This window comes from Nicotiana attenuata, unplaced genomic scaffold, assembly GCF_001879085.1.
Source record: "Nicotiana attenuata strain UT unplaced genomic scaffold, NIATTr2, whole genome shotgun sequence".
In the NCBI taxonomy this organism is placed as follows: Eukaryota; Viridiplantae; Streptophyta; class Magnoliopsida; order Solanales; family Solanaceae; genus Nicotiana; species Nicotiana attenuata.
Window position 1 is genome coordinate 145,947 of NW_017671743.1, and position 24,663 is coordinate 170,609.

Sequence of the window (24,663 nt, forward strand, 5' to 3'; positions counted from 1 at the left end):
ACTGAATATTTGCATGAGGTCTCTATATAAACCCTAACCTCAATGAGTTAATAATTCAAATATAAATTAAAAATATAATTCAAATATAAACTCATGGAATCAAAGAATCTCTAAGTCGAGCACACCAAGAAATACTCTATATTGTCTTAATTGGAAGGAGATGTCCTAACTTTATGAAATTGTCATACAATCACTAACATCGAATTATATTCCTTGGATAATCCCATGCCAAAATTCATAGTTATCTTTTACCATTTGTGTTCGGTTTTCAATCATTTTTGTCTATGATTACTCCATTATTGTGACATCTCACTATCTCAGTTGACTATTTGACCTTACCTCATTTCTCCTCTCCACTAAATACTCCTACTCTAGAATCTCCTTGCCTTCCATTTTTTCTAAGCTAAGCTAACGCCACAAAAACTAGTGTCAGAGACAGCCAATTATTAGTAAATCTGTTCAAAGGAAATTGAAATTCAAGAATTTTTCTTGTTTTGATGGGCTTGGCTTTTGCCTTTGTTGAACTTCCAATTAATCCATGGCCAATCTTGTAGCCTTAACTCCTCTTAGTATTGCTACTGTTATCAGATTCCGCATTACCCGTTTCCACCTTCTCCTTATCTTCCTCCATTCCCTCTTATAACTCCTTCTTTAAAAGGATATTCTTCTGTTTGGTTACGTGGAAAATTCAGAAAGATTTGGAATTTCCTCTGACCCATTTAGAATAATCGCATCTTTTTTGGATACCCTTTATCAAAATTTGAACTTTTCTTTCTGGATCACGAAAATTCAGATCTTTTTTTACAATCCAAGATTCAGACAAATCTTGGAAAAATTAAACCTTTTTAGTAAAAAAAAAAAAAAGGAAAAAGAAACAAGAACCAATTTTGAGTGGAAATGGCATCAGTGTTTTTGTACCATGTGGTGGGGGATCTGACAGTGGGGAAGCCAGAGTTAGTGGAATTTAGTGAGACACAAACAGTGGAGGCTGCAATTAAGGCAATTGGGGAATCTACAGAATGTGGTATACCAGTGTGGAAGATTAGATCTCAAAAGAGTGTAATTGAGAATTCAGAAATGAGGGCAAAAAGGTTTGTTGGTATTCTAACTTCACTTGATATTGTTGCATTCTTGGCCAGAGAGGAATGTTTGGTTGATCAGGAGAGAGCAATGAAGACTCCTGTTTCTGAGGTTGTGGTTCCTGATCCTTCTTTGCTCAAGGAGCTTGATCCTGCCACAAGGTATATAAACTGCGCTCGTTCAAGTTATTCATTGTTATGCCAATCCTTTATGTTTGATCAGGGAGTTATAGAAGCTTGCATAGGATTGCATGTTCTATTTTATATGACGGTATTTGACTTTACACAAATTTTAAGATGTCTTTGTCTTATATATTACTATATTAATGTTAGTCGAAGAAAAATGAATTAAAATTCGGTTGAGAAGTTAGTTTGGTAGAGGAAATTGTCACATCAAGATTTCCAATTTGAATAGTTTGATAAATTTGGAAGTTGTATAAAATAGAATGGTGTCAAACATTTTGGAATATTCCACAATAAAATGATCGCCATGTAAAATTGGGATGGAGGAATATTGGTTTAGTAGCAAAACATAGTGAAATATGATTAAGAAATTCGGCTTGTTGAGTAATTGTTCACTTCTTGAGTAGCAATTTGTATCTTTGGTGGTTATCTGCTTGCCAAGTGATATGGAGACAAGTGAAATACCATAGTACTGAAATGATAGCAAAGGGTTCCGCAGGTGTGTGTATGCATAGTCGATTCATTGACTAGTGGAGCCTTGTATATTTTGTAAGTTAGAAATTAATAAGTTTGGAGGATTGACTGATGCAGTGTTTCATGTGATTGAATTTGAGTTTATCTATGTCTCTCCCTTGCAACCGAAACATGATGTGGCAAGATTAATTCACACATTCTCATAATTGTCAACTAGGTTTGAATCACTCACATGCTAGATATTTTTCTTGACTTTGAGTGGAGTAGGACCTTCTTTAATTTGTTAGGGGAGGATATAGAGTGAAGGATTTGCAGGTTGGTTTCACTGATCAATGCAGCAATCTGGTTGAAGCTAAAGACTTCTCTCTCTCTCTCTCTCTCTCTCTCTCTCTCTCTCATACTTGATTATGAATTGTCTCTCTGTTTTGAACTCAGGCAGAAGTTCAAAGTACTTAAAGATTTGGGATTCTCCCTTTAGCAAAGCAACTACTATGCTGGAATATGAGATGTATTGGCTGCTTGGTTATACTCTATAACATGTAAAGATACTCTAGCTTTATGGTAGAAAACAATTCATTCGGTTGGCCTGGGAATTGAGGTATCAATTTAGGATTTTGCTGTACTGTTGTTCTGGATAATAGCAACAATGGATACTGGAGACCCAAGTGAGGTATTTGAGAGGAGAAGTGTAGAGGGGTATGCCCATTACCCACCACGTTTTGAAACTAGAAAGACAGGATTACTTCATTATCTGAAAAAAGAGCCCGGATTTGGAGATCTAAAAGCATCAAGGAGAATGCCTGCTGCATTATCCGGCCTTACGTCACTGTTGCTCTAAAGAAATGTCAGTTTGTTGTAATGTTGGTTCTGCTGTTTAAGTTGGGCTATAGCCTGGGGTGTTCTAGGAAACTTTGTTCATCTCTCTTTCTTTCTCTCTTCTGAAGTGAGGTTTCCCTTGCTGTCTGGTTTTTCCAATAAGCAAGCAAAACTATTATTGAATGGTTAATTCAAGTGCACAGAAAGATACCTGGACTTCGATCTGCTAGACACTAAAGGAACCTAATAAGTCCATAATACTATCACCATCATCACGAGATTCATCCTACAGCAAAAAGTCAAACGATTAGTCCTAAACTTTACAACGGTAATGGTTGTTGCTTTCCCTTCAAGACATCTTTGATTACTCTCTAACCACACTGTCCAAAGAATGCATAGTGAGGGATGGTCCTGTACAAGTAAATCTGATATTTCTTTGCCTTCATACAGCGTTGTTCTGTAGGATTCCTTTGTAAACACCCATTGTATGCCAAAGGATTTAGGAACATTCTCCAAATTTACCTTGTTACCGTGTAATAGGAAAATAAATGTTTTGACAGTTTCAGAACTATCATCGGATAAAAAGCATCTATTATGTAGATTGAATCCACTTTTCCTTTTTAACCATCCATCCAATGCATACGACTTGGGGTGGATCTTTTGTCTTCAGATCATCTTTGAAGAAGCTGAAATTGCTTCATCTGTACCACACTTCATTAACCATTGATAATATGAGCGAGAATGTGCCATCTTTCTTGATTTTCCAATCGGCATTTCCTTTTATTTTAAAACATTGCCATTTAACCAAATGAATCTTCCTCTCTCCTTGCTGTCATCGCATGAGAATCCCTTTTTATATGCTGGGGTTCCATGTAATACACTTTTTATAAGTGTTACTTGTCCCCCAAATGATAGGTGTTCTTCCAGTTTTCTAGCTTCTTTTACACTTCTTAATCACTCCTTGTCACACCTTTTAGTCTTTATACTTGGAGCCTAGTGGAAGACCCAAGTATGTTGCTGGTTGTTACATGATTACCTTATTATCTTGAATGGGATACTCTTATGCTTTGGGTACCTTTTGAATTCACATGTGAAACTTTGATCCTAAAAATCTGTTCCCTTGACTTCTCATAGTCAGTATCAACTGCTCTTTTAGGTTATAAGGTCATTGTGTATGGTTTGTGAGTTTTTAATAAGGCGGCTCATTCTCTATCAAATTAAGTTAATCTTTTTGGGTGAATCGGAGTATCTGAGGATTGTTTTCTGCTGATAAGGCAGTGAAGCACACAACCCCTCCCCCTAAAAAAAAAAGGAAAAGAAACACAAAAGAGTAAGTCTGTGGAGAAAAAGGAAAAATGAGTAGCAGTTGATGTACAAATATCTCATGTTTATTCTTCCCGGCATGTTCCTAATATATTTTCCCAGATGGCCAGATTCATTGGACAATGTCAATATCTGTGTGCGCATGCTCCAGAAAATTCCTAGCCTAGTTGTCAATTTGTCATAATGTCATGTCATTGGTGTATTCTGGTATCACCTTTTTTCCACGAGTCTATGTTGCAACTCACAATGTTCATGATTTCTTGAAATTTCTCGGTTGCCTTTTCATGCTGTATTGAGTAGAAAGACTAATTATTAATATTCTTCTTCGGGCACCATGACTGGGTAGCGTTAGGTATGTATGCTTTTAATCAGCTGGTTGATATCATTGTTCCATTTTGGGTGTCTCTCACAGAGACGAAGCCAGGATTTGAATTTTATTTGTTCGGGGATTCTAATCCTTTTAAGTTACCGGGTTCTAAATGAATAATTTGTACATATTCAATGGATTTTTAAAGATAAATATAGGGTTTGAACCAAAGCCACTGGGTTCGGCCGAACCCGTAGGGAACATGCTGGCTCCGCCCCTGGTCTCTCAGATGTCTGGAGGATTCATACTTGGACCTTGGAGAATGAAGAGTAGAGTGCGAGCTTTTGGTTTCATGTACCTTTCGATAATAGAATGTAAAAGATTAAGGTTGTGTTTGATAATGAAGAAAACTGTGTTCCTGGAAATAATTGGTTTTCTTACTTATTTTCTGATATTTGAAAACTAGAAAATATTGTCCCAAGAGCATTTATATATAATCTAGGAAAACACTATGGGGGACGGGGTAGGCAGGGGTGGGCCGGGGGAGGGGGGTGTGTGTGAGAGGTGGTCGGGGGGTGGGGTTGGGAGGGTTGAAAGTAGTTTTAGAAAATAATTTCCCCTCCACTTGGTAGATCAATCAAGGTAGCTGTATTCATTTTTGAAAGTAGTTTTAGAAAATAAAGTCAACTGGTATGACTAATAGATCAAACAAGGTAGCTATATTCATTTTTGTTTCATATACAAGGTACAAAAAGAAAGAAAATGCTAAAAAGATTGCAAGGATTTGTATCTTTTTCCCCTGGAAGGTGAGAGGAAGTTGAATTATACAATGATTTTTCCCCTGGAAAGTGAGAGGACGATGAAAATTCTTAGGAACTATTCCTTACACTGGTATATTGCTGATCCACTGTTGTTGCAGATTGATAGATGCTCTGGAGATGATGAAGCAAGGTGTGAAGCGACTCCTAGTTCCTAAAATTGTTGTATGGCGAGGCATGAGCAAGAGATTTTCAATTCTTTACAACGGCAAATGGCTAAAGAACATTGATACTTCAAATCCTGCTGCCAATGCCAACCGACCGTCACCTTCTTCGTCTACAACCATTCGTGACAAATTTTGTTGTCTATCAAGAGAAGATATCATCCGTTTCATTATTGGTTGCCTTGGTGCATTAGCCCCTATCCCTCTTTCCTCTATTTATTCCCTTGGAGTCATTAACCCAAACTACTGCTCAATAGAAGCATCACGTCAAGCAATTGATGCCACTCAAACACTGCCAAAGGACCCCCCTGCGGTTGCAGTCATCGAACCTGTTGCAGATTATTACAATAAAATCATTGGCGAGATATCTGCCACTAAACTGTGGAAGTGTGATCATTTGGCTGCAGCGTGGGCCTTGGCTAATTTTTCGGCAGGACAATTTGTGATGGGGGTTGAGGATAATATTACCTTAAAATCCCTACCTGATTTTGCAGTCAATTCTATGGTAGCAAATACAAATACAGCCAATAGTCGTGGTACGACTAGGCCAAAAAAATTTAGCAGCAGGAGTATTGGGTTCGTCAGCAATCCAACAAACCCAAATTTAGGTTTTTCTAGGAGCATGTATCGGGGCAGAAGTGCGCCATTGACATGTAAAGAAACAAGCTCACTGGCTGCTGTCATGGCTCAGATGTTGTCACATCGGGCAACTCATGTATGGGTTACAGATGCCGAGAATGAGGACCATTTAGTTGGAGTTGTTGGTTATGCTGATATCTTGGCTGCTGTTACTAAACCACTTCCTCCTACCAATCCCGAAAATCAAACATCTTGAGACTCCGTCATTATGTAGTTTTTGTTCATTTTTGAGTTGCCTCTCATGCGCCAGCGCAGGATATTGGTACATGGGTGGTCAGTTTACATTTATGGTTTTCTGTGCTTCTTTTTCCTGTTTTGCATATGTTTTGAGGTTTAGATTTGTTGATCTGAGAACAATGTGTTGTACACTCTAAATGTGAATATGTTATGTGGTGTCTGGTTTAATAAGTTGAAAGGATGGAAAATTAATGAACAATTTGTTCTCGAGTTTTCTGGTAGACAAGCTCATTATTCACAATTTTTTTTTGGTAATGCTCCTCAATTTGCTATTGGAAACTAACTGATTGCTAGCTTTCCTTGTCCTGAAATAGGCAATGATTTTGTTCACACACCCTTTGCTCTCTTTTACTATAATAGCGTGGTCGGGTCGGATATGGTTCAGGTCGAAAACGGGTAATGAAAAAACGGATAAACTATCCGACCCGACCCATATTTAATACGGATAAAAAATGGGTTAACCAGATGACTTCTTGCATACGATCACCTTTGGACGTTAAAATATCATGGTATAGTCAGTTTTCACACTGGTCAATGAAAAATAGCCAGCGTTTACCAAGTCAATGAAAAATAGCCACTATTTTGCTGCAACAGGGACCGGTCCAGTATAATATACGGGAGTTTTGGTGCATTTGTGTACGAACTCCAGCATATTATGCTGGACCGGTATACTTTGCTAACTCCTGTAAGATTTGCGGGAGACTGGAGCACCAGTGCTCCATACTCCCGTATATTATACTGGACAATTATACTTGCTGGAACTCCCGTAAAATTTGCGGGAGTTCCAGCATAATTATGCTTGAACTCCCGTAAAATTTGCGGGAGTTCCAGCATAGTTATCCTGGAACTCCCGTAAAATTTAAGGGAGTTCCAGCATACTTATGCTGGAACTCCCGTAAAATTTGCGGGCGTATTTTTTCGGATTTTGAACAGTGTTTTCGCTCAGATTTAAAGTGGCTAAATTTCGATGACTTTTGAAACTTGGCTATTTTTTAACGACCAGTGGTAAATCTGGCTATTTTTGAATTTCTCCCCCTTTGGACCCATTTTTAAAAAGTTCATTATCCAACTCATTTTTAGTGGATAATATTGTTTGTCACACCTAATAGTGTATAACTCAGCGGAGTAATAAACTTCTAGCTTTTGGAAGAGGAGGCTGAATCCCATGAAACCATTGTAACATTGATATCTTCTTTTTACAAAGCAAATCAACTCCAATCCTTGAACAATTTTCTTTTTTCCCTTTCGTCGAACTAGATCCTAATTGCCGTACTTAAACAAATAAGCAAAAAAGGTATGTTCTCGAGAAAATCAATAGGTGCAACAGTTGCTACAATTGCCTTAGTGGAGATACTGTCAGTATTGAAAACATGCCAAGATCCTAATTGTTGTACTTACATTTGATATGCTACTTTACTCTTAATAATATATATTTGATCTGGTTAATGGATACTTGAAGTGTCTAAATGGTAAAGGGTTTAGTTGAGATATTTATCTGATCGTTGTGGACAACTTAGAGGGACCGTTTATGTATTTCGTCTTTTTTAAAACAAAATTATGGACACTTTTTCTGTTTCTGTTTTCGAGGTCTGATGCGAAGGTAAATCGAATCAATTTTTCTATACCTTTAACTAACCCTGTAATAGTCATATACTCATATAAAGGCTCGTTAGTTCGGGTGCTTAATTATTGTATCTACTAAGAACTTTTCCAGAGAATTGTTAACAAAGAATTAAACCATTAATTTCAATTCGGTGGATCATATATTATGTGTTTCACAGACTTCAAAACAAAGTAATTGACGCTGGAAACGTAAATATGGATGACATTAAAGACTCGTTCTTTTATTTCTCGAATATTCTAAATATATTTAGAGTTATGACTAGCTTTTTTCCCTTTTTTTTTTAAATAAATAAATGATGGTTCTCTTATTTTTTTTTGTGAAACGGAGAGAATACAAATTCTTACATAGAAGGGCGTGTTAGTAAAAGAAGTGGAGCCGTCAACATATAGGAACAGATCATAAAAGCAAAATCAATAATACATATAAAAAAACGTGTTTATTTCATGATAAGCGAAATCAAATGACAATTCTACGAACGAAAAACTACTCAAATTATCTAATAAAATTAAAATAACTACCATAGAACAATTATTTTATTTTATCAAAACCTAAAGATCTAATAACCTAATAATGAAGATTATGTGATTAATATGATATTGACCAAACACATTTTCTTCATCTTAATTAATTTTTCTCTCTTTTGTCTCCTTTAGGTGGAGATGGAGGCATTGGTGGATGAGGAAATGGCCATGCATGATGAAAACCACCAGCAGGCATCGGAGGATGACCGAATGGCCATGGATGTGGATGTAGCCAAGGATGATGAAACCATGGATGTGGATGAAACCATGGATGATACCAATCTAATCCTTTCATGTCTTGTGAAGTTTCATCATCATTATGTGAAGACGATGGATCAGATTTCTCAGCATTTGCTATGTCCAATAGAAAATTGCGAGAAAGCAAGAAAATAAACTTTTCTTACCCATGGTTAATGTTAGGATCGGGAACCCGGGTAGTGTGAAATTTAGCCAAACAATATTATAATGACAATAACAAAGACAATGTCAGTTGATAATAATGGTAATTAAAGCAGATAAAGAAGACACCAATTTAACGTGGTTCGGTCAGTGTGACCTACGTCCACAAGCGGAGAGGAGCAATTTCACTATAACAATAAGAGTACAAAATTAGACTAAAAGCTCCAATTAATTCCAAATATCCCAAGAGAATAATCTCACAAGATCACTCCAAAGAAGGGTTCACACAAGTGTTTCCGACACTCAACTCTCTTACAAAATAATCTTAATTACTAAAGGAGGAGGAGAAGAAACAAGAAATGAATAATTCAAATCTTGTTGGTGTACATCAAATGAGCCAGAATCGGCTCAATTTATAACCAAAGGAATTGGATTTTCTTGGTTATAACTTGGCCAGCAAATCTCAATTCTGATGGTTTCAAATTGGCCACCAAAGCCTCTTACAACAAGGCCAAAACAAGGCCACATTATTACAAATCTCCACCTTGGCCTAATTTTGGCTAATATAGTAAATTTGCTCCACCTTCTCAGCAAAAAGCCCCAGTGGGAAAAGTCATTCTTTATAAATGCCAACCAAGTTCACGCAAAGCTTGAACTTGACAACTGGAAGAGGCTTCGTAAACATGTCAGCAGGATTGTCCCTAGTGTTGATTTTCTGAACAGAGACTTTTCCTTCAGCAATGGTTTCTCGGATGAAATGATATTTGATATCAATGTGCTTTGTCCTCTCATGATACATATGATCTTTAGTCAGGTGAATGGCACTTTGACTATCACAGAAAATGGTAATACCACCTTGGTGTGAACTGAGTTCAGCAGATAGACCCTTTAACCATAAGGCTTCTTTGATCGCCTCGGTCACTGCCATATATTCTGCTTCGGTGGTAGATAAAGCTACTACATGTTGTAATGTAGCTTTCCAACTGATAGCGCAACCACCAATACAAAATACATAGCCTGTCAGTGATCTTCTTTTGTCAAGATCACCTGCATAATCTGAGTCTACAAAACCAACCAAAGTGTTAGTATTTCTTCCAAACTCCAAACATGTGTTTGAAGTACCTTGCAAGTATCTGAGAATCCATTTCACAGCCTGCCAATGTACTTTACCAGGGCAAGCCATATATCGGCTTACCACGCTCACTGCTTGTGAAATGTCTGAACGTGTACAAACCATTGCATACATAATACTGCCGACTGCACTGGAATAAGGTACCTGTGCCATATACCTCTCTTCTTCCTCTGATTGCGGGGACTGAGCAGCAAGAGGGGTACTCACTGGTTTAGCATATTTCATGCCAAACCTATCCAAGACTTTCTCCAAGTACTTCTTCTGGGTCATGAATAGCCTGTTGGCTCCTCGATCTCTTTTGATCTCCATGCCAAGGATTTTCTTAGCTGCTCCTAAATCTTTCATCTCAAATTCACTTTTCAATTGACTTTTCAAATTGTGAATTTCTGTCAAATCCTTAGCAGCAATGAGCATGTCATCAACATATAATAATAGGTACACAAATGAACCATCATTTAACTTTCGGAAGTAAACACAACTATCATACATGCTCCTTGAATAACCATGACCCAACATAAAGGAATCAAACCTTTTATACCATTGTCTTGGAGACTGCTTTAATCCGTACAACAAGCAAATGTGATCTTCTTTTCCTTCAATTTCAAATCCTTTGGGTTGATGCATGTATATTTGTTCCTCAAGTTCACCATGTAAGAAAGCTGTCTTAACATCAAGCTGTTCTAATACCAAATCATACATGGAAACTAAGGCAAGCAAAACACGAATAGAGCTATGTTTAACTATAGGTGAGAAAATACAATTAAAATCAACTCCTTGTACCTGACTATAGCCCTTTGCAACTAATCGTTCCTTATACCTCGCACCTTCAACCCCTGGAATGCCATCCTTTTTCTTGAAGACCCATTTGCAACCAACAATTCTTTTTCCTGATGGCGGCTTCACAAGAGACCAAGTACCATTCTTGTGGAGAGACTCAATTTCTTCATTCATTGCTATCAGCCACTTGGTTGAGTCAGCACCAGAAACTGCTTCTGAATATGTTGATGGTTCTCCAATTTCTTCAGTTTCCTGTGCAACTGAAAAAGCAAATGCAACATAATCTTCAAATCTTAGTGGTTGTTTACTTTCTCTTCTTGGTCTATGTTTGGCTATAGAATACTCCTCTTCTTCCGGTTCAACTTCAGGAGTCTCAACTTCAGAAATTTCAGCTTCTGCCTCAACTTCAGGAGTTTCAACTGTATTTTGCTCCAAAGTTGATTAACTTGGCTCAGAAGGATTGCCAATCTCAACCTCCACCTGCTTCTCTGTACTCTTCCCTTTATCTGTATTACAAGAACTAGAAGACTCTTTTCTGGAATGTAACATAGAGGATTCATCAAAGGCTACATCTCTGCTAATTATGAATTTTGGTGCCATGGGATCAGGATACCATAGTCGGTATCCTTTCACCCTAGATGCATACCCGAGGAAAATGCACTTTTTAGCCCTTGGCTCTAATTTTCCATCATTTACATGCATGTATGCTGGGCAACCAAATATCTTTAAATCAGAATAATTAGCAGGAGTACCTGACCATATTTCCTCTGGAGTCTTAAAGTTTAAAGGTGCAGAAGGAGCACGGTTGACAATATAACAAGCTGTAGAGATAGCTTCTGCCCAAAAGGCGTTTGTCAACCCAGCATTTGAAATCATGCAACGAGCCCTTTCCAATAGAGTTCTATTCATCCTTTCTGCCACACCATTTTGCTGAGGTGTCATTCTCACAGTACGGTGTCGAGCAATTCCTTCATTCTTGCAAAATTCATTGAATTCATTATTACATAATTCCATGCCATTATCTGTTCTAAGCCGCTTAACCTGTTTTCCTGTTTGCTTCTCAATCAAAACTTTCCATTGTTTGAAAGTTAAGAAAACATCACTTTTATTTTTCAGGAAATAAACCCAAACTTTCCTTGAATAATCATCAATGAAAGTTAACATATACCTGGCACCACCTTTTGACGGGATACGTGAAGGGCCCCAAAGATCTGAATGAATGTAATCCAAAGTACCTTTTGTTCTATGAATTGCTGGAGATTTGAAGCTGACTCTTTTCTGCTTCCCGAACACACAGTGTTCATAGAACTCCATATTTCCGGTATTTTGGCCACACAAGAGACCTCTTTTGCTGAGGATGGAAAGACCTTTTTCACTCATATGCCCCAATCGCATATGCCACAATTTGGTGATGTCAGAATCCGATTTATCTGATGTTGAAACTGCAGCAGCACCTGTAACAGTAGATCCCAGTAGAGTATACAACGTACCAGATCTGCGTGCTTTCATGATCACAAGAGCACCATGAGAAACTTTTAAAACTCCACCTTCACCTGTGTACTTGCACCCAAGAGATTCTAGAGTGCCCAAAGAGATGAGATTTTTCTTCAAGTTAGGAACATGTCTAACGTCGGTGAGAGTTCTCACCACACTATCGTGCATTTTGATTCGGACTGTACCTTTACCAATAACATTGCAGGCAGCATTGTTGCCCATCAAGACAACTCCACCTTCAACAAATTCATATGTGGTAAACAAATCCCGATTGGGACACATATGATAAGAACAACCCGAATCTAAAATCCACTCATTGTTAGATTTAAAACTATTATTAGTTGCTAAAAAAATAATTCCCTCAGTCTCATCAGTAGCTACACTTGCTTCGGCAGTGTCAGTACTCTTATGCTCATTTTTCTTTTCTGTATGCTTTTCTTTGTTTTTCAATTTAAAGCATTCAGAAATAATGTGACCTTTCTTATGGCAGTATTTGCACATGACATTTCTGTATCTGGATTTTGACCTTGATTTTGGTCTTTCACTATTGAGCTTTCTTATTGGATCTACCTCTTACAAACAAGCCTTCCCCTTGGTTCCTACTAGTTTCCCCAGTAATATCTCTATCTATTTGTTCTTTTTGATTTCAAAATAGATTTGATATCTTTATAAGAGATATTATCCTTTTCATAAAGTATAATATCTCTTATATGCTTAAATGACTGGGGTAAGGAAACAAGCAATAATACGGCTTGATCTTCATCTTTAATTTCAGCATCTATGTTACTTAAATCCATAAGAAAAGAATCAAAAGTATCAAGATGTGTAAGTATCGAGGTACCTTCAGCCATACGAAAAGTGTAGAGTTTTTGCTTTAGGTAAAGCCTGTTTTGTACCGTCCTTTTCATATACAGGGTTTTTAGTTTTTCCCATATACCTTTGGCTGAGCTTTCTGCTGCAACTTCACGCAAAACCTCATTTGAGAGATTTAAAATAATACCTGTTTTTGCCTTTTTGTCTACTACGGCAAACTCCTCGTCCGTCATTTTTTCCGGCTTCTTATCCTTTCCTTGCAGTGCCAAATCTAAGCCATCCTGAATTAAGATAGCTTCCATCTTTAATTACCACATTCCGAAATTTGCACTTCGGTCAAATTTTTCAACATAGGTCTTTGTTAGAGTCATATTTTTGGCTATTGTAACTTACCGGTTAGATCCGGCTCTGATACCAATTTGTTAGGATCGGGAACCCGGGTAGTGCGAAATTTAGCCAAACAATATTATAATGACAATAACAAAAACAATGCCAGTTGATAATAATGGTAATTAAAGCAGATAAAGAAGACACCAATTTAACGTGGTTCGGTCAGTGTGACCTACATCCACAAGCGGAGAGGAGCAATTTCACTATAACAATAAGAGTACAAAATTAGAGTAAAAACTCTAATTAATCCCAAATATCCCAAGAGAATAATCTCACAAGATCACTCCAAAGAAGGGTTCACACAAGTGTTTCCCGACACTCAACTCTCTTACAAAATAATCTTAATTACTAAAGGAGGAGGAGAAGAAACAAAAAATGAATAATTCAAATCTTGTTGGTGTACGTCAAATGAGCCAGAATCGGCTCAATTTATAACCAAAGGAATTGAATTTGCTTGGTTATAACTTGGCTAGCAAATCTCAATTCTGATGGCTTCAAATTGGCCACCAAGGCCTCTTACAACAAGGCCAAAACAAGGCCACATTATTACAGTTAATAACTAAGATTTTTTTGGAGTTTTTACTCTAATCAGATGAATTATGAAGGTAGCTCGCTCTAGTGGTTTTTTTTATATAGAGTTGTAATAGCAAGACTTTAATATGGATTAGGAGAGTGATTAACTTTATCGTATATTTGATTTTTGATTTATATCAGTCATAATTACTACTGAAGTTTACGTCCAAACAGAATTCTTAAAAATTAAAATACATGCAATTTGAAGTCTATAAGGTCAAGAGTTTGGAAGATAACTCATCATGATTTTCCCATATTTCTGAAACTTCTCAGCCGATGTGCATTTATATAATGTGAAAATTTAATAAATAAATAAATAAATAGTGTCCTCTTGAAGTACAAAAAGCGAAATAGAAATTTATTAAAGAAAGAATTACAAGAAAATACACATGACTTCACACCACAACAAAAAACGGCCCATATTTTTAAGTTTTACTCCACCTAGCCCCGTTATACATATTTTGAAAACTGAAACAGTATTCTAAATTCTTAAGCATTATGACCTTTCCATATCTATGTAGCGGTTACATATCCTCTCCAGGAAGAGGTCTTCTAAAAACTTCTTCTTTGCTGCTCATGTTTTTCAATTACAATTGCTTAAAATTAGAGTGTCAATTGTTATTACTCCCTTCGTCCTATTTTTATTGATTTTAGTTGGAAATATTGTACTTTTGAAAACACTAGCAAATTCAAAATTTGTGTTCTTACAACTATTGCTTCTAAAAGTTATGGAGTTATATCTATGTTCTCACAACCATTGCTTTCACTCTCTCTTCTTCTCACATCTTCTACATATGCTTCAAGGGACCGTGTATTTTCTGCTTCTCCTCTTGTGTCACCTGCTTGCAATGTAAGAAAATTGAAGAGTAGAAGTCCACCATTGAAGGCCATTCAAAGCTTTGCTTTTGAAAATGGTTTTTTTTAATTTGTTAGTTGTTTGGATTGGGTGTTGTTCCAATTGATTGAAAATATCAAAATGAGTTCAAAATTTAAATTTGAATTGATTTGGAGTAGATTTGAGTAAGATTTGAGTTAAATTTCAGAAAAGACGCAAGGAAGAAGACAAAGTCAGTTTTTTGTATAATTATGTATAATCTTGTATAATAGTGTATATGAGTGTAGAAACACACCTTATACACTTTTATACACCTTTATACAAGCGTCTGTAGACGAACTTCTTCCACGATTTTCAGTTGCAATTCTTGTTCAAAACCAGTCCAAATCTCCATTTAATGACTTCAAATTTTATATATAACCTCCTTATACTATTTCTAACAAGTCTAAATAACACCCACTCCAACTTTCTCACAAAATCAAATTCGGAATTTAAACCCACATATTTAAGCTTGTTAAAAATCTAATTTTCACCACCCAAATGAATTTGGTTTGTTGAATTAATATTTGAGTCACAGTTACTGATTCGAAAATAAATTTAAAAGCTTGAGGAATCTTTTTTAAAAATTCAATAGTAATTTTGAGAATCTATTAGAGTTGTATGTTGAATCTTAGCCTATATTTTTGGGCTAGTTGGTAGTAAATTAAAATATGGACAATAAAATTGAAAAGTAAGCAGCCCAATTGTTCTAATATTTGAGTCACAGTTACTGATTCGAAAATAAATTTAAAAGCTTGAGGAATCTTTTTTAAAAATTCAATAGTAATTTTGAGAATCTATTAGAGTTGTATGTTGAATCTTAGCCTATATTTTTGGGCTAGTTGGTAGTAAATTAAAATATGGACAATAAAATTGAAAAGTAAGCAGCCCAATTGTTCTAATATGAAATTTTGCCTAAATTAAATTATTAACTTCTACAAAATGAGGATTCATTGGGAATCAACTTTACCGATCCATTTATGAAAACAGTTTATTTGAAGGGCTTTGAATGGAATTTTCTTTTGCCTGATTTAATCCATATTTATGATTAAATCAATTTTGTTAATAACTTATAAACATAAGTATTTTATTATGATTTGAATTTTTTTTCACTAACTCTACGTTTGGTAAAAGTGACGTATTTAATTTAGTGATGACTTCCGAAGTGTTTAGTCCTAAGTTAAGTTAGTAGATGAGTCTTTTTTTAAGAATATAATGTTACTAAATAAATATTTTTTGGGTTGACATGCAACATCGTACATCCGTACTTTCTTTTTAAATGTCTATAGTGAAAAGCTACCTAATAATAACATAATCCAGAAAATTAAAATAGCTTTAAATGCTAGAAGAAATCACAGTTGGGGAAACCATTATTTTACTCTGTAGTTAGTTGTAGCCTATACATAATACAAAGGGAAAAGGCTCTAATATACCCCTCTGCTTTGAGAAATAGTATATTCCTATCCCCGTTATACTATTAGGCCATTTAAAGGCCTACCGTTAGGAAAGTAAAAAAAAATATCCTTATTTTTAACCTCCGTCCAACAAGGCAATTAAAATGCCATCTGGAAGCCTACGTGGACAGATCCGACCCATAAACCCTTAATATAACCCGTTAGATGCCTTCTTCTTCCCAATATCACCATAGGCATAAATTCTAGGGTTCATATCAGAAAATCTTTTGTGCTCATCTTCTCTCCTTCTTTCCTCGATTGTGAAATGTCTCAAGGAAGCTCATCTACTCGCGTCTCTCATCAGATTAAGTGCCATTGTGGTATGATAGCAAGCAACTTAACTTCAAAAACTATTTCTAATCCTGGAAGGAAGTTTTATAAATGCCCTAAACCTAAGGTTTGTTGGTCTCATCTTCTAAGTTTGGTTTTTTCTATTTTCCAGTTGTATAAAGTATAAATGTTTTAGTCTAAATGTAATTTATTGTTATTGACAGGATTATTCATGTCGATTTTTCTTGTGGGAAGATGAAGTTTTTCCAGTTAATCGTATGAATGCAAATAGAGAATTGGGGTCGACAATGGATGTTGTTATGTTGGACATAGAGAAATTGAAGAAGGAAGTAGCTTCCATGGAGGCTAAGAACCATTCTCAAGTGATTAAAGTTGCAATATTGGAAGAGAAAATATCGAAGATGTGGATCATTCTATTGATAATATTAGGACTATTTTTGGGGTTCGTTGCTGCTTCGATGAAGAACTGAATGGCTTAGGAGATGTGTTCATTGTAATGTTAGCTCTAGTTGGGAGTAATATGTGTCTAACTCCCAAGGGTGTCTAATGTATTAGGTTGAAGAACTGAATGGCTTAGGAGATGTGTTCATTGTAAGCTTAGCTCTAGTTGGGAGTAGTATGTGTCTAACTCCTTGTATTGTTAACTGCTTTGTATTGTTAATGTTTCCAACTAATGAAATACTGGTTATTTTTGTTGTTTAAGTATAAAGTTTTCTTGTATCATACTTCCCTTTAACATAACTTCAATATAATTCCCTTTGTAATGTATATCCCTTTGTGGCAAACACAACATATTACAACAACATAATGAAATACATAACTGGCCAGTCATCATAACTTCATTAAAATTCAGCTAACCTTCATTAAAATTCAGCTAACACTTCATTCAGCAACATAAACATAACAGTTACATAATTTCATGCATAGAAAACATAATTCGACATCATTCTGTTGAAAGGACCCAAAAGGGATGTCACTTTATAACCCCAAAAACTGATACCACCCAAGTAATAAAATAACATCCACCTTGATAAGTTTAAGTTAAAGAACCTAAAATTTAAGTTAAAAGTATTGTCACATGCAGTAATTACAAGACAGCAAAAACCATTCACATTTTCAGAACTTGACTAGTTCTGTGCATTTCCATTTCCCTTCCTTGACTTCATCTTGGCTAGTCGTTGCCTCTCTAATTGGTATCCTGTTATGGCAGCTTTTCCTCTCCATGTAAGATTTTTGGGTGAGTAAGGAAGTTGTGTTGGCAAACTCACACCACTGGCATCACCAACAAAGTTAATAGTCCTTGTTCCAGTTGTTGTGCCTAGTTGCTCCCTCCTTTGGAGTCTAGTATTTGCCTCTGACACACGCCTTGGCATTATAGGTGGGTCTGGATTGTCTGCTTCTGGATAGTCAAAATCTGTTTCAGGATAGTCAAAATCAGCTTCTGCATTGCTGTTTGATTGCTTCCTAGACAGGGATGGTGTTGGCATAAAGATGTATTGAGGTCCAGAATTGCTGCTTGCTTGACTGGCCTGACTGGCTTGTGGTGCTGTTAGTTGCAGCTCCTCTTCTAAGGACAGCCCTGCAGCAGCTGGAGATCTAGCCATATTGTCCTCATGATCTTCATCAACAGTTGTCCTCGACCTCTTTTTGTTTTCTTACCAACCTGTGGCTGCTTTCCCTTGCTTTGCTGTCAAAGATATAAAGTAACAAAATTAGGACACTATGTTAATTCAGCTAAGAAGTAATATAGTAAGGGTGTGTCAGGTTACCTTTTGACATCCCCTAGCATTATGTCCAGGCTTTCCACATGTGGAACAAGTCATCACCCTGCCTTTTCTGGATTGAGACCACTCCCCTTGCCTATTTATTGTCTCATTCTTTTCTCTAGTCCTCTTCACTTTAGGCCTACCAGCCATATTCACTAGCAGGGGTGGATCCATTGCATGAGTTGGCTTTATGTTCCAGAACTTCTCTCCTCTAATTGGTTCTAACTTATGTGCATAAGTGGAGAGATAAGCCTCCTTGGTGAACCACCAATGAATCTCAGACACATGATTAATTTTTTTGTACAGTAATGCTCTAATTGCATGAGGACATGGGATCCCAGTAAGGTCCCATGTTCTGCAAGTACATTTTTTCAGGTTGATGTTCACTCTATGCTTTTCAGTAGTTCCTTCATTTACCTCATATCCATCTTTTCCATTAGAATCAACAGTACATTTTTGTGCACTGTTCAAGAATTGATAATATAACTGCATGGTATGAGGACTTACATTTTCAGTCCAAGTCAGCACTTCACTTTCATGCTCTCTCAACATATTCATCACCTTAACTCTTATGTCTTCAAGCATTCTGATAATTGGCTTATGCCTAGCATCTAGTATCCATGAGTTGAAGGATTCTGTTAGGTTATTGTCCACTTGTTGGTTCTTGCATACTGTGTCAAAGTATGCTCTACACCATGATTGTGGAGGATACCTCAACAGGTCTTCAACAGCTTTTTCATCAATTTCTCCCAAGTTTTTCAGTTGATCCTTGAAGTCTGCTTCATAGCTACTCCATGCACACCACCATAAGTACTTTTTCTTCAAATCCCCAGCACCCCATCTTCTACACCAGTTAGCCTCTATGTGCCTCACACAGTATCTGTGGTGTGCATCAGGAACTACTGCCTGAACTGCCTCAATCAAGCCCTACATATATAAGATGCAGAAAATTAAACATCTAAAAATAAAAAGGAAACAGTCAATAATTGAAAAGAATAACATTGAAGTACCTTCTGCATGTCTGACATGAATGTGTATCCTTCCCCTAGCTTGAGGTCTAATGAATTGTTCAACAATGTCAAGAACCAGGTCCAGGTGACCTTTGTTTCTTTATCCACAACAGCCCAAGCAATAGGATAAAAATGATTCATTGAATCAAGAGCAACAACAACTAAAAGCTGACCTTTGGCCTTTCCTTTCATGAAGGTTCCATCCAAGCCAATAAAGGGTCTCAACCCACTCTTAAACCCCATTTTAAGAGCATGAAAACAGATATACATCCTAGAAAATCTTCTTTTTCCTTCAGCAAGTGCATCCTTGGATAAGGTAACTATTACATCACTCCCTGGATTACTCAGCCTCAATTCATTAGCATATGCCTCTATCTTATTATACTCATCAGTAAAACTACCAGCAAGGGATTCAAGTATCATTCTCTTGGCCCTCTTACACTTTGCATGGCTAACATTGATGTTGAAAGTATTTTTTAAGGTCAATTTCATCTCCTTAACTTTGATCATAGGATTCTCTTGCAGCTTGTTCTTGAAATATTCTGCTATAGTATTTTTGTCTATCCTAGGGTTGTCATATGCAGGGTTACACTTGTGTTTTGACTTAAGAGTTTTGATCTTAACCCCACCACCCTTCTTATCCTCAGAAATTAGACATACAAAGGGGCAGCCAACCTCACACCTGCACCTCAGTCTAATGCTGTCACTCTTCAGTTGTTTTAGACCATAACAGTTGGCTAAGCAATACAAATTTATCACCTTTCTAGCCTCAGGTATATCTTTGAATGTCATTCCTTTGTATATCTCTTTGTATTCAGTCAACTTTTCAGAAATCTCCCTCTTTTTTTGTAGTGCAATTACTTCTAAGTCATCAGAATCATAATAAGAAAAAACAGTCTCATCTTCACTCTCATTTGAACTACAATCAGTTGCAACCTCACACTCTACTGTTTGTGATTCATTATGGTCGACAATATTAGGAACATGAACCCCCATTTCACTATCCTCTACAGCAAATACATTAATTACATTGAAATGGTCAGAAATCATGTTTTGCAAAGTCCTAATACCATCATCCCCTACTATTTCATAAAATCTACCAAAAGGACCACAAATTATCAATTGTTGGACACCAACATACCCTATAGTAGATGAGGTATATTCATTTACTACATCTATGAAAGACAGAAGGTCAGAATCATACTGTTTCCAAGTGTACACCAACTTTCTTGTATATAACACTTTTGGTATTATTTTCCAGTCACCTCCATAATTGAATAACAAGTCCACCTTCACCATCTTAACCTACAAAATAAATAAGAGAAAAGGGTTAACAAAAATGAATATTATATAGTACAAAGCAATAAAGGGATGAATATAAGAGTATATAATAGTACAAACTTTAATGTCAAACATTGAATATAATAAAGGGCATTCCCATATGAATCAGACAAAATAGTATAAAGAAATAAATGGCAGGCACATGAGTGTCGATATTATTAAACAAATCTACGGGTGGTCCACAAATTCTAAATAAACAACATAAATTTACAGCATTCAATAAGGAACAACAGAAAAATGTCCCACTTGGGAACCATATACAATCATCTATGCCCAGAAACAAAAACTCTTTTTCCCCAAAAAGAGATAAAATGCAGTCCCACATGTAAACCCTACACTAAACAAACTGCCATACAAAATCCACATAATAGAGACTCACTACATCCGAGAAAACACACATGCAAACACTAAACTATAAAGATTAACAGAAACCCTAAATCACCTTCAGTACAAAAGAAGATTAACATCGGAAAAACAAAGAAAATAGGAGAAATAACAACAACCAGGTTTAATAGAATAAAAAAAACTATACCTTTGAAGGATTTTACAGAAAATCTGGGAGCTAATTGATGCATACACGAGGAACCCTAAATCGCCTCACTGTCGTTCCCTCAGTTGTTGAGAAAAAATGACCCTTTTCTTTATTAAAAACGGGTAAAGAAGCTTTTAAGTAATAGGTGGAACGAGTTTATGGGTCGGATCTGTCCACGTAGGCTTCCAGATGGCATTTTAATTGCCTTGTTGGACGGGGGTTAAAAATAAGGGTATTTTTTTTCACTTTCCTAACGGTAGGCCTTTAAATGGCCTAATAGTATAACGGGGGATAGGAATGTACTATTTCTCAAAGTAGAGGGGTATATTAGAGCCTTTAATTTTAAACATCAAGATCCATCGATTAGAGATGCAACTGTAATACTCATTGCATTGAGCACGTTGAAAGACCAAAAAAGAAAGAAAGAAACACTATAGGTTGGGGATCAAAGAGAAGCTTATAGGTCAAACATTATTTTCTTATACTTTGAGGGTGTTTGGCTAATCTTATAAGCCGGTCAAACTGGCTTATAAGCACTGTTTGGCTTACCTACACATTAAGTGCTTATAAGCTAAAATTCCATAAGTCATAAGTTGGTCACCCCCAACTTATGGCTTTTTAGCTTCTAAGCACTTTTAGTTTGACCAAGGCTTTTACTAATTTATCCTTAATAATATTTTATAATTCACAAAATTTTATTCCTCAATATAAATTTTCTAACTTTTTTTTCATTCCATATTCGTTGTTCATCTTTTTCTTTACAAAGAAACTTTTTAATTTATAATCTTTTGTAAAGTTTTTAAGGATATTTTAGTCATTTTAATAAAAAAAATAACTTATCAGCACTTTTCTACCAAACACATCAAGTGCTTATTATCAGTTTCAGCACGTCTATCCAAACATGTAAATGTTTATTTAAAAAATCAGTTTCAGCACTTAAAAATGCTTTTCATCACTTCAAGCTTATCAACTATTTACAATCAGCTAATCCAAACGGGCTCTTTGTCTAAATATACCCTAAGTGCCACAAAAGTAAACATCAGTATAATGTGGGCCATTTTATTTGACTATTTTAAGACTAGTGGCGATGGTAACAATTTATGTATTTAAAATAATAAGCTCATATTTATTATTTCTTATAATTTTAGTAAATTATATACATAAATTAATGCTTGCATCGAAATTACTTGATTTAGATGAACCCAGTACTAGAAGGCTACATTCGCCTCTGCAAATAGTAACACCTTCACAAAACGAGAGGGAGCGCAGTATTTTAAAAGTGGAGTCATGGAGAGATATAACAGATAAAAGAGTCCATTACACAAATGGTCACTCAACTATCCCTAATTATCTTTTAAAGTCACTTTACTTTCGTTTGTAACAACAAAGTCACTGAACTTTGCTTATTACACTCAGAAGGTCACTCAACTAGATTTTCCAAATTTTGGATTGCCAAATGTCTATTTTACCCTCTAAATTATAAATATTAATTTTATTTTTATTTTTTTATGAACTTTTTTATATTATGATTTTTCCCTTTTTAATTTATACTATGGACTTACCTATAGAATAAATAAATATTATTTATAAACTAAAAATATAAAAAGTAATGCTGGAATAACAGAATAATGAGCATAGTAAAAAAATTAATCAGAATAATTTGTTAATAATAATAATTTTAGTATTAACAACAAAAATTTCAAAAATATATTTACACAATTCAGAATGAAAAAAAAAGGTCGTAAAATATATATATTCAATGCACGTAATATAAAAATAAAAATTTAAATAAATATATTTTTATAATGTACATTATATATTTTTGAAAATTATGCTCAGTTATATTACTATTATGTTTCTACCAACTTTCCGACGACACAAAGTTATGTCACCGGAAAGCAGGGAGACTATCTGCATAGGGTAAAATATGCTATGTTAAGTCNAAAAAAATTCAAAAATTTATTTACACAATTCAAAATGAAAGAAAATAAAGGTTGTAAAATATATATTCCATGCACGTAATATAAAAATAATTATTTAAATAAAAGTATTTTTATAATATGCATTATATATTCTTGAAAATTATGCTCATTTATATTATATATATTTCATGCACGACTTAACATAGCATATTTTACCCTATAGAGATAGCCCCCCTGCTTTCCGGTGATATAACTTTGTGTCGTAGGAAAGTTGGTAGAAATATAATAATATAATTGAGCATAATTTTCAAGAATATATGATGTGTATTATAAAAATACCGTTATTCAAATAATTATTTTTATATTACGTGCATAGAATATATATTTTACAACCTTTATTTTCTTTCCTTACGAATTGTGTAAATAAATTTGTAATTTTTGTTGTTAATACTAAAATTATTATTACTAACAAATTATTCTAATTAATTTTTAATATGCTCATTATTTTGTTATTCCATCAATATATATGCTTAAATACTTTTATTTTTTTAATTTATAAATAATATTTATTTATTTTATAGGTAAGTCCATAATATAAATTAAAAAAAATGATAATATAAAAAGTTTAAAAAAATAAATAAAAGAAGATAAATATTTATAATTTAGAGGGTAAAATAGGTATTTGGCAATCCAAAATTTGGAAAATCTAGTCGAGTGACCTTTTGAGTGCAACAGACATAGTTCAGTGACTTTGTTGTTACAAACAAAAGAAAAGTGACTTTAGGAGATAATTTGAGATAGTTGAGCGACCATTTGAGTAATTGACTCTTCAAGTAAGGTAACTTAGAACGAGTGTTTAACGCACTTGATTATTCAGAACGAGGAAAGTGAAAAAATGGGAATGTACATATTGTATACGGATAAACCGGGGCTAATGAGTATCCCAATTTCCTGGTGAGTCAAACAAAGCAAGGACATGACTACATGGGATCGGAATCGAAGCTCGGAAATTCTCGTACTAAGGTCCAAATGGAGTGCTCGCCACTGAGCCTAATAAGACAACACTTTCCAGAACCCGGGACAAGCTCCAAGACCTCGGAAAACACAGCAACGATTGCGAACGATAAATAGAGGACCGTGTTATCCGCACCCCACCAGATATCACATCGCAGATCTCACCAAGCATCGGCAACAAATTAGTAATTGACGAGAAAGGAAGATTTTTACCATTTTAAAATTATACAAGGGATGAAACTCTCCTGCTATATAAAGGGGAAGTTTTTCTTTGATAAGGGACATGGTAACACGCACATCAAGGCAATACAAACTTATTTCTCTACTCTCTAGCTATTGCAAAGTCTTGACTTTATTTTTGTTCTTTGTTCTTTGTTCTTGATTGGCTTCGAGCCCAGGACCCAACCTAGGGCTGAAATTATTGCCCAGTCCAAGTTCAAGCTAGGCCATAGACTGGTTTGATTGTTCATTGCGTCTTTCACTCATTTATCTAACATTCTTGATTATTTGTGTTGAATCAATCTACACACCTTTAAAACCGCGTATAAATTCAATTGTTACCCATTTTAAGGGTAAACACTTTGGCGTCCACCGTGGGGCTAAGGATAATAGTGGTGATTTGAAAAACAAAATTCATAACACACTCTATTTTACACGTGTTCTTTAAGGTTTCAATTTCACGTAAGCTTAAAAATG

At 35.4% G+C, this 24,663-nt stretch overlaps 3 protein-coding genes across 3 annotated transcripts; 2 read left to right on the plus strand and 1 right to left on the minus strand.

The window, feature by feature from the left end:
- Nucleotides 1–235: 235 nt before the first annotated feature.
- Nucleotides 236–6,250, plus strand: LOC109209970 (CBS domain-containing protein CBSX6). Its single transcript, XM_019373337.1, has 2 exons — nt 236–1,241; nt 5,102–6,250. Exons 1-2 carry the CDS (start codon nt 898–900, stop codon nt 5,997–5,999), a joined length of 1,242 nt encoding a protein of 413 aa, XP_019228882.1. The 5' UTR covers nt 236–897; the 3' UTR covers nt 6,000–6,250.
- Nucleotides 6,251–16,356: 10,106 nt separating this feature from the next.
- Nucleotides 16,357–16,852, plus strand: LOC109209973. Its single transcript, XM_019373340.1, has 2 exons — nt 16,357–16,488; nt 16,586–16,852. The coding sequence occupies exons 1-2, from the start codon at nt 16,357–16,359 to the stop codon at nt 16,850–16,852; spliced, it is 399 nt and encodes a 132-aa protein (XP_019228885.1).
- A 1,290-nt stretch (nt 16,853–18,142) lies between these two features.
- On the minus strand, nt 18,143–20,457 carry LOC109209975. Its single transcript, XM_019373341.1, has 2 exons — nt 19,159–20,457; nt 18,143–19,075 (listed from the first exon to the last, which is right to left on the minus strand). Exons 1-2 carry the CDS (start codon nt 20,455–20,457, stop codon nt 18,143–18,145), a joined length of 2,232 nt encoding a protein of 743 aa, XP_019228886.1.
- Nucleotides 20,458–24,663: the final 4,206 nt, after the last annotated feature.

Coding starts and splice junctions, on each gene's coding strand:
- LOC109209970 (XM_019373337.1), top strand. CDS start 898: ATGGCATCAGTGTTTTTGTACCATGTGGTGGGGGATCTGACAGTGGGG. Junction 1,242..5,101: donor GAGCTTGATCCTGCCACAAG/GTATATAAACTG, acceptor CTGTTGTTGCAG/ATTGATAGATGCTCTGGAGA.
- LOC109209973 (XM_019373340.1), top strand. CDS start 16,357: ATGTCTCAAGGAAGCTCATCTACTCGCGTCTCTCATCAGATTAAGTGC. Junction 16,489..16,585: donor ATAAATGCCCTAAACCTAAG/GTTTGTTGGTCT, acceptor TGTTATTGACAG/GATTATTCATGTCGATTTTT.
- LOC109209975 (XM_019373341.1), bottom strand. CDS start 20,457: ATGGTGAAGGTGGACTTGTTATTCAATTATGGAGGTGACTGGAAAATA. Junction 19,076..19,158: donor TCATGTCAGACATGCAGAAG/GTACTTCAATGT, acceptor TTATATATGTAG/GGCTTGATTGAGGCAGTTCA.